This window comes from Carassius carassius, chromosome 34 (genome assembly GCF_963082965.1).
Source record: "Carassius carassius chromosome 34, fCarCar2.1, whole genome shotgun sequence".
In the NCBI taxonomy this organism is placed as follows: domain Eukaryota; kingdom Metazoa; phylum Chordata; class Actinopteri; order Cypriniformes; family Cyprinidae; genus Carassius; species Carassius carassius.
In genome coordinates, this window is record NC_081788.1 from 14,849,570 (window position 1) to 14,865,861 (window position 16,292).

The 16,292-nt window shown below is 35.5% G+C and overlaps 1 protein-coding gene across 4 annotated transcripts in view; it reads left to right on the plus strand.

Annotated features, from left to right (window-relative positions):
- The first annotated feature begins 2,271 nt into the window (after nucleotides 1-2,271).
- Nucleotides 2,272-16,292, plus strand: part of LOC132114474 (dedicator of cytokinesis protein 8-like) — a 45,192-nt gene continuing 31,171 nt past the window's right edge. For 3 of the 4 annotated variants that reach the window (XM_059522611.1, XM_059522610.1, XM_059522612.1), the window contains exons 1-5: nucleotides 2,272-2,429; nucleotides 8,928-9,033; nucleotides 12,830-13,005; nucleotides 13,310-13,381; nucleotides 13,526-13,631. In XM_059522611.1, the coding sequence (XP_059378594.1) occupies nucleotides 2,377-2,429; nucleotides 8,928-9,033; nucleotides 12,830-13,005; nucleotides 13,310-13,381; nucleotides 13,526-13,631 (513 nt within the window). In that variant the 5' untranslated portion in view covers nucleotides 2,272-2,376. Of the gene's footprint in view, nucleotides 2,430-8,927; nucleotides 9,034-10,055; nucleotides 10,168-12,829; nucleotides 13,006-13,309; nucleotides 13,382-13,525; nucleotides 13,632-16,292 lie in introns of those variants that run through there. The other variant, XM_059522613.1, reaches the window with a different exon arrangement.

Genomic DNA, 16,292 nt, shown 5'->3' on the forward strand with positions numbered 1-16,292 from the left:
TATATATATATTATACTATATATATATTAATATATATATATATATATATATATATATATATATATATATATATATATATATATATATATATATATATATATATATATATATATATATATATATATATATATATATATATATATATATATATATTATACTATAATTATGAAACATTAAAAAGATAACCGTGTTAAAAAGACCAAATCAGAATGAAAATGTGGGTTTTCCACAAGCAATGAGGTCCCTCTGCTTCACTGATTAAGGAAATAGGGAATGCTTTGCTGCCCTCTCCTGGTCATAACAGCAAGAAATCCTAAGATACTGTGAGGACTCGGGACACATAATGACATCTAAGCATAAGAACTAGACTAGGGTTCTTTTGATTGCTTATTTTTTTGCTCATTTTTTAACTTACCTTCACCAAATTCATTAAGAATGACAGCTAGTCCTTTTTTATGTTGCTCTGTTAATATGTAGTTCACAAGTGTTGTCTTTCCAGCACCTGTATTTGGAAAAGAGAGAACTAAAGTTAAGCTACTACGAAAAAAAATCTATAATTTTAAGTAAACAATAACACATATTTGCATTAAAAAAATGTTTTGGTATGCTTTTTTCCATGCTGACCCAAGTATCCAGTGATGATGGTAACAGGTATCTGAGCTGTGGGTCCAGTTGACTTCTCCTTAATGGGAACTAACTCTGGACATTCATCCTCTTCCTCCATCACTGAGATCTCCTGAACTAATCAGAGTTTATAAACACACAAACAGCAATTCAGAGTAAATGAGCTTTATAGCATGACATTACAGGATATTAATTTTTCAGTGATAAGAGGACTCAGTGTAGGGCCATCTCACAAGGGAGGTCGAACATAAATTTGACATATATTATATTTCACTGTTTGATAGATACAAGCTGTTACAGGTTTTTTTTTTAGTACTTGAGGACCACTCAGTGAAACCGTTCACTCATATACCTAATCTTTAGACCTAGTCTGCAAAACTAACAGTGAAAACAGTGGGTATAGAAAAGATGTAGCTAATCACCTTCTCTGTGGCACACAAAGCCATCTGACTTTGATTCGCTTAGCATGAAAAGAGCTTTCTTGGAGCATGTCGGTCCTTGGTAGTGCAACTGAAGCAAACTATCAACTATGGGTGGCAAAGCACTGTCAAAATATCTCTGGGATAAAGTTGTGGAGAGGCACAAGTCAGGAGATGGATACAAAAGAAATTCTAAGACTTTATCAGCTTTATCAATGTTAATACATTTGTACATAATAAAGGCCTTTATTATGTATATCTATGAAGTAGGCGACCAGATGAAGTGGAATGAATGTTTCACTGAGCTATGTGCTGGTGTTTATGTAATAATGGTCCGAGCTGCGCTTGGACTTGAAGTTACAGTTAGTTAAAAAGGATGTGAATGGGGTTTTAACCTGCTGTTTAACATTTCAAGCTGTATTTAATAACTAAATATACAAAATAAATAAATAAATAGATTAAATAAATAAATAAAAGAAAGCATAAGGTCAGATAGGCTATATATGACAATTATAAAAAAAATATTGTTTATATAGACTAGAACACCTGTTAGCAAACAATTCAAGTACCTAACGCTTTATGTACACAAAGAACACGCAGTATTTTCTTTAATATATAGAAAATAGAATTTCCAATATATAGGCTATTTGTAAATATATATATTTGTTTTACTTAACATCTAGATTTAAAAAAATAACAAAAAGCACATAATAAAATCACTAAAACGTTTTTTTTTTAAATAGATCCTATAAAATAAAAACTAATTCAAAATATTAATAAATCATCACTAATAAATGCTGTTACGTTAACTTATACAAAATATAGTAAAATGGTAATGTTGGAACGCAGTTCATGACTCCAGGGGTCGCAGCTGTCCTCTTTCACATCTCTCTGAGATTTCATTCCTTTCAGCAACTTGACCAAGTATGAGAAGCAGCTTACAGTACCACAACAACAACATAAACATAATTTTATCAATCATATTTTATCAAACATCTATCGATAAAGGTTTCCTGTCTTGTTTTATTTCGCATCTTAACGTAAACCGGTATTTTAGTTTATAATGTACTGCAAACCTCGTCACCCATTAAACCCATTTGTTTAAGTAAACCCACCCTTAATCTTCATATCATCGTTTAGTCTCTCTCTCTCTCTGTCTCTCTCTCACTCTCCCTCTCCCTCTCCCTCTCGTTTAAATCCACTTTGTTTGGGTTGAAGTTAAATGCGGAAGTTTCCGCCCAGTAAAGCCTCTGATACCGCGAAGATGAGGCTCGCGATGCCATCCGCGCTCTTCCCCGCTCCGTGGCTCTGCCTGGAATGAGATCAGACTCGCATGGCTTCTCTGCCAGCGTCAGAGCGGAGAGCATTCGCTCTCAAAATCAACAGGTAATGTTCATTTCCTTTGGCTGGACCTCATAGCTCGTGCACTGACAGATCCCAGGGAAGCTGAGCTGAGTTTAGGAGTCGTCTGTCTGTCTGTATGTCCGCCCGCGGTCAGTGTTAAATCTCTGCAGGGAGTTTGGGTGAATTCCGGAGCAGGCAGCTACACGTTTGGGATACGCTACAAGTCTGGCACCACGACACTTGATGGTCTTCTTATCAGTTACGGCTGTGTGATATTACAGATAAGTTCATGAGTTACAGCACTGATTCTGTATTTATCAGCATATTAAATTATTTAACCCCCCCCCAGTATGGGAATCTCATTTTCAAATAAGTTTTGAACTGCAGTATTAGTAGGCTAACCTGTCACTTTCAGCATGCAGATGGTCTACATTCAGATACATCTGTGCTGTATAAGTTATTAAGGTCCAGAGGCTTGCCACATGTATCCCTTCAGGAAAAAAGCAAGGAAGAAAGATTGAAAAAATATGGCAAAACATTTCAGAGCAATTTTGCATTCATTTCCGTTTAATTCTAAATATGGATCTCCTGTCTATTTGATCATTTCCTCCACAAGCCCTTTTTTCTCCTTGGGTTATGACAGATCAGGACTGGCCCCTGCTTATGTGTGAAGTTAAGGTGGAAGTTTGTATTGTTCCTGTTTTATCGCACAACAGGTGGGGAGGAAATGAATATACTGACATAGTAGAAGAAGGGAGTCTGGTAATAAAACAAAGGGAACAGTGCTCATGTAGGCTACAGGGTAATGATGTGTGTTTTGTGTTGTGAGTTTGTCACACAGACACACAAAGGTCCATTCATAACTTAACTATCATATGTTACACTCCATTTTTTTTCAGCATATTGTGGGAATCATGCTATTCTTAATGCAAAAAGTTGAATTAATCATGTGTTTAACCACTAGTTTATCTGAGGAACTCCGAGATGTTGTGTTTTCTTAGTTTAACACCGGTCCATGGTGGTGGAAGTGTAAGACTTTAGGCTTGTAACAAAGTTGCTGCAGGTTTGATACACACCAAGATGACATGTTGCAATGTTACGCTGTATCCCAAGCTGCTGTCTGTGTACTCATGTTTTGGATGATTTTTTATTTTTATTTTTAATGACAAATAATCTACCTTCAGCAGCTGATCAGCTGATATTAAATTTTTTTTTTATTATTATTTATTGGTAGACTATATTTAATTGTGCAGCTCATTTAGCCTTTTTTTGCATTTAGATTACCTTTGCCATCTCACTTAAAATTAATATTTAAAAACGCTAATAATCAAATCATAATGTTACATGTTATCTTTAGCAGCTATTGAAATGAATGATTATTTTTCATACTCTCATAATGCTGTATTGCATAAAATCGCTGAACTTGATTGATTCAGATCTTTTTAGTGTTTTTTTTTAAGTTTAACAAAACATCATAGAAATGTATTATTAAAAATGTTTTATCTATTGGGTGTAACATAATAATACAAATAATAAATGCCCAATCTTACAGGAAAATGTAACTATTTTATGAGGTGACAATTTGGTATGGTTCATATAATAAAAAACGTATGATTTTGAGAAAAAAGTAGTAGTCCACACTAAGCCCTCCCTAAACATAACCGTCACAGGGGCACAAGCACATTGTACGAAACCTATGAATGAGATCACAAGTATGAATAAGCCACCTATTCGTCATAGCATAAAATAGTTATGAATTGCCATGCAAATGTGTCGGCCCATCTCTTTTATAGCGTGCTGCAGGTTTATATCCGTTGTCACGCAGTATTTGGTAACTATGATTAAGCAATTAACAGTCACTGTTTCACTTCCTCTTTGTAAGGACACAATAGGAAATTCAGAAGAACTCTCTGATTTTAAAGAGAGATTCTAGTTTGTCTCTTAAAGCCCTGAGCAAATGATTTCCAGATTTTTAAGCATGTGCAGCCTGACCAGCGCATCTCACTGGGGGCCGATACTTGCTGTGGCTGCAGCTGCAGCTGCTGTATTGCACAATCTTAACTTGTGCTGTCTCGTGCAGACAGCTTTGGACAGGGGGAAAACGTCAGCACATACGCTGCAGATTTCTTCTGGCTCATGCACCACCCTCCATGTCCCTTTTCATTTTCAGTGACCACAAATTTATTTGCATGTATGATGCATTCACACATGAAAAGTCCTTTGAGCACAGCTGTGTTTTGTACTGATGAAGGGTGCCCTGTTTAAAAAAATAAAATAAAATATTCTGAATCCTTTAATTTTCCAGGCACATGGATGAATGTTTCTGTATGAGAAGTGACACTTAATATTTTAGGACAGACAATGTGGTGACAACAGAATGTAATGAGACGTGGCAGACTATAAACGAAAGCCCTCAGTCAGCAGAACGGCTGTAGTTAAAGGAAACCCTTGACAGTATTATGAGAATAGTTTTTTATTTCAGTTATCTTTAGTTGATGTTGACCTTCAAGGGAAGTGGTGTTCTTGCACAATAGTGTTGTGAAGCACTCTGACCCACAATCATACTTGGCTGTGACGACTAAGACAAACAATCATAGTCCACTCTCTCTGGAATGTGGCTGCTGCTGTAATGACCGTACTTAGTACTTATGTTTTAAAGTGTTTTACAATTTATGTTTATTTAGTTTTCAATAGATGTCACTTTTGGTCATTGACCCTATTTCTGGATTATTTCTATATATATATTTTATTTATACATTGAATTAAAAGTTTAAAAGTCAGATTAGGTCAATAAAGTACACTATGTCAATAAACTACAAATATTTTGGGTCAGTATGATTCACTTTTTGAAAGAAATGAACACTTCTTCAACAAGAATGCATTAAAATGATCAGAAGTGACAGTAAAGACATTTACTATTTAAACAAATCTATTTAAACAAATGCTTTCTATTCATCAAAGAATCCTGAAAAACATTTCCATCAACAATATTAATGTTTTCAACATTAATAATAATAGTAAAAGTTGAGCAGTAAATTAGCATATTAGAATGATTTCTGAAGGATCGTGTGATACTGAAGACTGGAGTAATGGATGCTGAAAATGTAGCTTTGCCATCACAGGAATAAATTACATTTTTAGATATATTCAAAAAGAAAACGGTTATTTTAAATTGTAATAATATTGCACAATATTACTGTTTTTACTGTATTTTTAATCAAATAAATGTAGCCCTGTTGAGCATAAGATTTAAATTAAAAAAAGAAAATCTTACTGACTTTAAAGGACCACTCCACTTTTTTTGAAAAAAGGCTTTTTCCGTCGGTCTTAGTACACAATGTGACTACAGAACAGTCAATTTTTAAATAGGAAAAATATAGATGCTCTTTGGTCATTTTTTAGTGAGATGCTAACGGTCTAATCAGATTCAATGATCTATGCTAAGCTAAGCTAAAAGAACTGCCGCGAGACCCAGAGATCAGCTGAATAGATTCGAAAACAGTAAAACTCAACTGTTTAACTCTAGGGGAGTTGGAAAATTAGCCTAATTTCAAAAATAGTGGAGTGTTCCTTTAAACTTTTGAACGGTTGTAAAAAATAAATGTCAATATTGGTCCATAGTTAAAATAAAAACATACAGATGAATTATATATTGATGAGAAGACTTAAAAACTTTCATGGTGTGAGAAAAGACATGGCTAAATGACCAAAGGCGACTGATTGACGTTTATATAAAGAACAGCAATTCAAAAAGTTGCACAGACAGAACTCGCTCCATCCCTTCCACCCTTCAGAAGTACTTTACCTGCTTGAGTAATCCTTTAAGTAGTGAACAAAATGACCCAAATGCTTATGATATAAACAGTTATCGTCATATTGTATGAGAAAAGAGTTCTGATCTTTGTGATGATTTCATCAAGTCAGTAGAAATATCAGGATGGATGTTCATAAAGTGTGAGCTCCTCACATGTCGTGAGTGTTAGTTTGTGTGAAGTGTTCCCTATAATTACAGCTCCTGTCAAAGTTGATGGAAAGCCAGTGGAGCAGAAGGAGGGTCAAATAAAGACTCATTTCTCTGCACCCTATGTCATTATCTCCAGAGAACAGTCCATGGTAACAGAAATACCATCACCCAGATTCTCATGGACTGTTTTATTGGGATAAACATTCCAGTCATACTACAGACTGTAACATTTTTAACTGCTCACAACCGTCTCAGCCATTTATGTTTAATTGGTTTTTCTTCATAGCGAGCGACTTTTGTAGTAGAACACAACTGAATGTCTGGTTATTCTATAAAAGATCTGCTGTCCCTTTCTTTGCTTTTATAGTGAAATGTGATACTGTAATGTGTTTATTTTATAAATTCCGGAGGCTTTTCATCTTGCATAAGGTTTGACATTTGGTCTGTAATGACGTGTATTATGAAAAAATCGTGAACATGTTGCATGTGTTAAATACTCTCTGTGGTATTCTGTGATCTGTCTGCAGGCTGCATGCTATAATTCACTCCTTTTTGTCTTTAACCTGAGGTTTAGAGAATTTGCATGCTCTCCGGCCCCAGACTCGACTTTTAAAGTTGTTAACAAAGTCTCTAGCTGATTTTGTGGAAACTCTCCCAGAAAGCAGTGACCAATAAAAATCCATTTAATATTTCAACAAAAGGTTCTCCTCTAGGTTCTGACTTTTCGAGTTGATGTTTTGGCACAAGTTACCAAACAAAATCCTGAAAAACAAGCAGCTACAACATTTTTGTTTTAAGGGATGGTATAAAAACACAAATAGTTTTGGGAATTTCACAGCATGTTTTTCAAAAGCTGATTACTGTATGTTACAGAATGGTTTGTTGTTGTCTTTGTACTAATTTCCCTGCCAGAAGTGTACAATAAATTATTTGATATCATTGATAATAATGTACAAAAATAACTTAAGTATAATTTAACACACACACACACTCACGTTTTTGATGTTTTATGGGGATATTACATACGTGTAATGGTTTTTATTACTGTGCAAACTACTTTCTATCCCAAAACCTACCCCTCGCACAAAACTCTCTGTATTTTTAGATTTATAAGCTTCTTTCCTCATGACCAAAAAATGTCCCCTCAAGGTCAAAACTTACAGGTATTACTTACTATCCTTTTGGGGATCTTTTTACTCTTCTGCGTATCTTTATCACGAATACAGGTGATTGACAAATGCGCTCTACAGAGCTTTATTTTTGTCCAGTGTCTGCTCTGTTTTTCTCTAGAAGTTTAGACTGATAAGATATCTTTGTACTCCATTTTAAACTTAAGTTGCTTCTATTTCTTATGCCTCTCACACAAGTGCTTGTTAATGTGGCCGTCTGTTGTTGTTGCAATGTCTGCTATTTTGTTGTTTTATCTCTTTGGTTTTGTTTTCTACTGTGAATCAACGATCCGGGACAATGTTGCCACCTTGTAGAACAACTGATAAAATTAAGTCAATATGTATGCATGACCTGCAAAGTAAAAAAATTTGATGGTGCGCATACAGTATGTGCATACTATTCTGGTGATGTATTTTTGCCATTAAAAATAGTCTTAGATGCTGACATGGCAATAATAGTAAATAACTACTATTGCTATTCTGGTGATAAAATTTGTCGAGAATTGTATGCGAACCCTCATGTACACGTAAAGACCAAATTATACTTTGGCCTTGACTTGATGATATATCTCATAATTTTCTCAAAAAAACAAATTTATTTCTCAACTACAACTTTATTTCTCGCAACTTTCTCGTAATTTGAATTGGGACTCATGATTTTAACCTTTTTTTCTTTTTTACTACACAATTGCAACTTCATATCTCAAAAATGTATTTTTTTTCAATTGAAACATTTTAATAATTGGGACTTTCATAATGGTAATGTTTTACATTTTAGTTTTGTTCCACGCTCTTCACTCAAACAGCGTAACATGTTGCTAGTAACACTAAGTTAATGGGTTTGATCCTAATTGAATTTGTGAAAAAATGTAACACAAATACCGTGAATCTGTACTCTGAAGTTTAAACGCTTCTAATGGAGAGCAGAAACTGCAGAAATTATTTATTGTCCGCTCTATTTGGACAATTTGGAACTAGTAGGGACACTTCTGAAAATTGTTCAAGCAGACAGAATCATCAGCATCTCAAAATGGCCAAAAATTGGGTGATTCATTGGGCGAGATATTGGTGTATGACTATTCATCATATCTACGTGGAGGGGACCATGAACTACAACTAAGATTTTCTGATTTATTACTCTTATGTCCTTAAGCAAGGCAGCTAACTTCAGGTTAATGAGGGGGACTGTGTGTTAATGACGAGTAACGAATGGGGTAATTGATGGAAGGTTCATTCACTGTGTTTAACTTTGGATCTCACACACACACAAACACACTGAGATGAGCATCTAAACAAGCACCTGGTGTCTGTATAAAACCTCCTGCTGAAAAATAAACCTGTGTTGCAGCTCATTTTCTGTTTTCTACTTCACCCTCTTCATCCTGGTGTCCCTCTCTCTCATCTCAGACACTCCTCGGCAGATATCCGGAAACACTTCAGTGGGGTCAGCCATGGTTCCTTGCCTCAACACCGGCACAGTTACAGCGGCTCAAGCTCTTCCAGCTTCAACATAGTGAGTGATGCACTTTCACTGATACATAAATAGAATCCAGCTGAGTAACTTCAAAATAATTCTGAAAGTACAAGCAGGTCATTTGTAGATTATACATGGAGGTATGTCTATTTATATTTTTTATACTACTCTCTGATTGGTCAATAACAGCACTGAGCAGACAAAATATTTTGTATTAATATAAATATTAGCATTATTTTCTAATAAATATTATATTATATTAAATTATGGTGAAGATATTTGAAAATAATGGGAAGTCAGCCATGAATATACGTGTGCTTAATCTGTAACTTGTGTGTGTTTCCTCTTTGCTGAAAATGGGTCAGAGCCCAGGCTCCCAGACCACTGCAGCTGGTGCCTCCTAGCTTACACACACACACACACACACACACACACACACACAAACACACACACACACACACACACACACACACACACACACAAACACTCATCTGTAATATCTGTGGATTTTAGAAGCTGATGACTTCATAGAAGCATAATCTTCCTTTAGTTTTCCCATGTTCACATAGATAGACTACAGTGAAAGGAAAATGTTTAATGTATAATACTGTAATATTTGATAAGTTCAGTTGTTTACGCACTATAGCATCCTCATTTATACACATGTATCTTACAGCATGATTAACCTGTACATTTAGTGTTCATTGTTTGCTTATTGTAAAAGTTATATTTTTAACCAATAATAGCACAATTTAGCACAATTATCTGTCAGTGTTTTTATTAAATTTCCATGTTTGTATTGTTACTTATTAGTTATCTCACCCCTAGCAGATTTGAAAGCTCTTAACATAATGGTCCACAGTAACTCTCACTTTTCTGACAGTGATAATTTAATTCCTTCAGGTTTTCTTAAAGTTTAGAGCGCAACATTGACTTCACTTATCCTTACGTTTTTGACTTGATATGGGAGTTCATATGTGCCCCTGCTATTTCGTCATAGCTAGTAAGGGAAGTGGTTGTGATGTCACATCCTGCTTTTCGAAACCTCAAAAGATAGACAGCTTCATGCGACTCAAACCTATTAAGGAAGAGTTGTGCTGAAACAAGTCGTTTTTATTTCCGGGCAACGCCATCTTGTCAGTTGCCTCCTAGTTTGTTCGCAAGAAGCATTAGGTGAGTATTGTCTTTTATCCTTTTCAGATGCACTTGTTCTGTCTACTGTATGTTGGTTGCATTCAATTGGTAGATGCAGAATTGAAACTCTTAGCTAAATTTGCGCAATGCACACAGCTTGGGGTGAGTTATATTAAGCTTGGAGGTGTTGAGTAGTCCAAGAACTGTTTTGTGGTCGCTTTCATGTTCCGAAAAGCACAATTAGGCCTCAGGGTGAGAAAATTACATTTTTAAACCTGTGTATTAAATGATGCAATTATAAGAAACAATCCGAGTTGTTTTTTGTTTTTCCTGATGTACACAAACCACACGGCAAAAAAGTTTGAACAGTTACTATATTTCAATCCAAAGGTTTTTCACAATTGTTATGTTTAGTTTTGGTCCCTGTACTACAGGTAGACACCAGAGTTGTAAGCAAGCATTTGCTATAAAGAAATCTTTTTGACCTTAGAGTAATAAAAAAAAATTACAAAATAAAAAATAAAAGCTAATAGAATTGATATCTAACTATTGAGACTTATTTTTTCACAATTGGGTCTTTATTTTGCACACTTGTGACTTTATATCTCACTTTTGTAACTTTATTTCTCATGATTGTGATTTTATTTCCCACTATTGTGACTGTTTCTCACAATTGCAAATTTATATCATGCTATTGCAACTTTATTTCTCACTTTTTGCAACTTTATTTCTCGCAATTGCAAATTTATTTCCTACTACTGTTATTATTTCTTGCAATTGCAAATGTATTTTATGGTAATGCAACTTCATATCTCGCAGTTTTGACTGTTATCAACACAACTTTCTTTCTCATTTGCGACCTTTACTTTTGCAACCTTATTTCTTGCAATTGCAATTTTATTTATCACAGTTGTGAATTTATTTCATCCAATTGCAACTTTATATCTTGCAGTTCCAACTTCATTTATTTCTCACAATTGTAAAAATGTTACCCTTTTGAAACTTTAGATCTCACAATTGTGACCTAATACTGTACTTCAAGCTCCTCTGTATTTTGCGATTGTTTTATGTTTTATAGCAACTTTATCTCTTGTATCTCATAAAAGTATAACGCTTATTTGATCTGTTCTCACAATCACTGTTTATGTTTTAGTCTGAGGCAAAGATGGGCTTCTATGGTGATCAGATGCATTTTAGATAACTTGTACAGTACAGCGTTTTTCTTAAGATTCATTGATGAAATGATCTAAATTGATTGTTAATTAATGTCTCCTGTGATGGGATTCAACATCTACCCCCTTTACATGCTTTTAAAGGTGTGTCAATAAGATATTTCGTTTTGAGAGTGGCTTATCAGAATTGTTCTAGTGAGGCCTTGTGTTATGGGGCATGTTTCAGATAACTGATAATGTTGTTGTATGACACTTTGCAAGAGATTAGCCTACACTATGTTTGAGAGATGTTACATAACCAGCTGCTAGGGTTGTCATAAAGTTAAACTTTCTTAAATCCTTTATTTATAATGCTTCGGTCTCTGTCCACAGGCTAGCATTAGTTTGACGGTTTAATTTTGATGTCCAATGGTCTTCTGATTAATCCGTCTATATGAAACATCTCAAGAGGTCACAGCCTCCCGAAACACTGCAGCAGTTATGTTGATTATCTTCAGCAGGTCTGGAGCTGTTGCCTCAAGTCATGACTAAACACTCTTCAGTAGAACTTTTACTAAAAGAGGAATGCAGCTCTAGGCAATGCATTTTTACTGCTATGGTCTGAACATGTCATCAGCTATGAAATGATTTATTGCTTCCTACCAGCCTCCTTCTTTGTTTCATTGTTTTATGGAGGTCATAGAGCATTCTATGTGTGTGTGTGTGTGTGTGTGTGTGTATATTTTAGGAAATTCATTTTGGTATAGAGGGAGATTAAATGCATGTCTTATTTGATAGACAACAACTATTGAATTGGATTGAATGCTTTAGCGTCGAGAAAAAAATACAGTAGTGATTCATTCAGGGTAGATTTAATCTTTTATGACCGTTTCTGGCCTCTTTTTGCTGAGTTTTACAATTTCTTTTCTTTTTTTATATTGCATTTTTATAGAGGCTATTTTTGATGCGTTTCATACTTTCTCATTCTCATTGTTTTTTATTATAATGAAAGTATGGATTATGTCTGAAAAAAAGCTCCTTTATTATGGCACATCCATGGAACCATTCCACAAAAAAAAGTTATTTTTAGTAGAAAAAGATTCTTTAGATAAAAAAATGTTCTTCACACTAAGAAAAAAGGTTATTTTAAGAACTGTGCACTGAAAGGTTCTTTGGGGAACCCAAAACTGTTGTCCTTCTATAGCCCCCTTTCTCAAATCTTGCCCTGGAGGTCCAATGTGCTGTAAAGTTTGGCTCCCACTCCTGATCAAAGTCACCTGCCTGTGATTTTCTAATGATCCTGAAGACATTGATTGGCATTGATTAGCATGCTCAGGTGTGTTTGATTAGGGTTAAAGCTAAACTCTGCAGGAAAGTGGATTTCGATGTCCAGATTTGAGGATCCCTGTTCTATAGCATCGCTGCCAAACCTTTATTTTTAAGAGTGTAATCGAGGGTTTTTTCATAATACCTGATATATCCATTGCGCCAAAGAGCTCATTTTCTGATTGTAATTTAGATTTTCTTGTATTTCCGGGTTTTCTTCATAGCCTCAGGTGTATGAAGCAGTCGAGCCGGTGGACCTGGATGAGTTCCTGATGTCACAGCTGCGCAGTGGAGATGCCGAGCTCATGCAGGAGCTGGGGGAGTTTCCTGATGATGACCTGGGGGTGGAGCTGGTGGAGAGGGAGTGCAGGACCATCCACCCCTCTGTCCCTGAGGATGGGTAGGTACTGGATGCTCCCTGTTGGGGTTGAGAAGGTTTACTAGACGAATATCTGTATTTGGACTCAATATCTTTTATTTAGTTTCTTTAACCTATATACTTATGTTCATTCAACGGAAGTAAGTTGTTCCCAAGTTTGTTTGCATAAATTATTCATTTTCATTTTCAAGTGAGAAGTGCAGAAACACTCACAACTGAGATGCAAATTAATTTGCAACCATTTAGAAGCAAAATACAATGTCAGTAAGAAAGTCTGTAAAGCTTTGAGTGTTGTTATAATGTGTGTGTGTTTGTGTGTCTCCAGAGTGGAGCTGGATCCCCATGTGAGGGATTGTGTTCAGAGCTACACGCAGCCCTGGCTGGTGGTTAGCAGAAGGTAAATTCCCAGACTTCATTTCTTGTCCTCCTCAACCCTCCTCAAGGGCTGAATTTGAAATGTTCCGTTTAAATATTCAGAAGTCGTAACTCAAAGAAATAGCATCAGACAAAGAGATGCTATAATACTGCTTCTCATTTACAGAACTCAGGGTTATGGGTGGATTGCATACTCTGAGAGGACAGATGCTATCAGATTATTACAGAGACAGACGTTTGAGTCTGACGTTCAGCCTGACAAACAAGAGCAAGTAAGTAGTAAACACAGTTTAGAAAACCTTTCCTCTTCTATATAGATGTCGTTTTACAACAACAAAGCAGGGGCCTGTACCATGATGGTAGCTGAACAAATTCAGAGTTACAGGATTAGTTTTGAGTTGACAGTCAGGCTTTGATCCCGAGTTTGTGGAGCGCGTGCACATGAATGTGTGACATCACTGGCAAACAGCCAATCACGAGCCTTGCAACACAAAGCAAGTTTGATTTATTTCTCACGAGAGACCCGGCGAGGTTCAAAAGTAAAGGTTAAAGGTTTTGCTAAAGGTTAAGAGATTAAAGAATATGACAAATTTAAACATCATATGAAAAATGAAGGAGGACAAATAAAATAAATAATCTTGCTCTATCAGTGCAGTGACAAGTGAAACTTAAGTTAGTTTATACATTTGAAAATATATAGCGATAGAGACTCGAACATATAAGGTCAGATATTTTTTATTTTTTAAAGAGTATCTTTTGATACTACAGCTTATTTATATTACATGATCTGTATACATTAATATTTATTTAAAATAAATGATTTATAACAACGGTTAAACTAAAATTGCTTGTGTGTAAAAGATAATAATAATAATAATAATAATATGAATCAGAATAATTATATAAATCATAAAATGACTTAATTATCATTAGAGCCAGACTTCTTCTATTTTTTTTTTTTTTTTTTAGGATTAATGACCTTTGATTTGGAGCAAGATAAACTGGGGGAGTGACTTTTTTTGTGTCAGACATGTATCACTTTGGTTTGATTGGTCCAACTTCAGTTTGAGATCTCTAACCCAGAACATAACCTGCCCAGGAGCAGGTTAGCCGTGGAGTGTAAGTTACTGTGGCAATGAATGCCGCTAAAAGCCAAGCCACTTACGTGGTACATAAAACCCAGGATTGGTGCAAACTAACCTGAAACTTACCTGGCTAGCCAGATAATCTATCTTCATGGTACAGGCCCCAGCTAATTAGGATTTTTGTTCACATTATGGGTGTTTCTCAAAGAACCCCACTGACACTTATATTCCTCTTTTTTTTTTATTTGTAATTATTATTATATTAAAGCTTTTGAAGTGTGTCACCACACATCCCATTATGTGCTCATTCCCTGCGATAAAACATACAAATCAAATTAATTTCCTATCAGTAAACAGAAGAAAACAAGGAGGAATATAAGCATAATCTTTCTCCTAGGTGTTTTTTGTCCCCATGACTACCATCTTGGCTCCATCCCCCTGTTTATCAGGGTCCAGGTACATAATGAGGCATGAATATTCATTCTGTCCTGACTACTTCCGTCCCAATGCAGCTTTGCCAAGATTTAATCATCCAAACCACAAAGATTTCTTTCATGCATTTTTCATGAGTTTAGATTGAGAGTCTGCAAGATCTTCTCTTAGTTTTGGATCCTTTAAAGGGCCCCTGCATTCACTGCTGGGTTATTAGTAATTCAGAGGAGTACTGAAGGTCCCGCTAGCCAGCTCTGTTCTGTTATGTGTGTCTTTAAACAAGTAGATTAAGAATACAAATGATATGGGAAGGTCTATCCTACAGGCTAGACGCAATGCATCATGGGAATCCTGCATGATGCCCACTATCAGAGCCGGTGCATATGGTTCTTATATTTGGCGATTTACAGAAATCTCATTGAGAATTCATCTATCGCAAAGGCTTATGGTCTTCCTGGAAAAAGGCATTAGTCTCAGAACTATACAGAGTAGTTATGTGGCAGAGGAGAGATTGAAGTTAAAGGCGCAATGTGTAATTTTTCTGCTTTAAAAATAGCAGATATCACTATATCTATGTTATATATTTTTTTTTGTTGTGTACTTACATTATCCCGACAGTTTCCACGAACTTTCAAATCCGGAGAAAATTATAGTTTAATTAGAAGACACGGCACGTTTCTTTATTTCCGTTTTGTCGCCCGTCTATGGTGTCATATAAACTTTGACCCCTCTAGTTTATCTAACTTCCTGCGGAACCGCCAAATACAAAGGTGAACAGAAGCAAAGACGAGACGAAGAAGAAAAAGTAGTAGCTAGCCTTGATCGAGACTATTATATTTTATATTTATATTGTTTATATTCGTATTTATACCTCAATCAATAACTTAGTTATGGATCATGATTATGCTTTGCCTGCACGTTCTGTGAAGCGCAAACGTACGGGTGAAATAAATGACCTGAGAAGGTTTTGGGACGAAGAAGAAACGAGACACGGGTAAATATTGGAGTTGCATTTCCAAGATAGAGAGAGCTTCGTGACAAGCTGAAACTACAGAGAGATGCTTGCATTCTAATAAACAGGTATGCATCCATTCAGCTAACTATATCTAACCGTATATTTTTTGAAACGATGATGTCTTGTGTAAAACGCAGACGGACTAGCTCTCATGTAGAGTATAATGTAAATCTACATGTGTTCTATATCTAGCTGGATAAAGTAGCTTCAAATGCAGTTCACTATCTTGTTCGATATCATAGTATAAACGTAGCCTAATTATAATTATTAACGAAAGGCAACCGTGTTTTTTTTTAACATATATTACTACTAGCTAGATGGAATATTGATTTGATAGGGGTCTGATAATTCATATATCTCTCCGTTCGAAAATACGTGATTGTCAAAATACTAAGACCGGC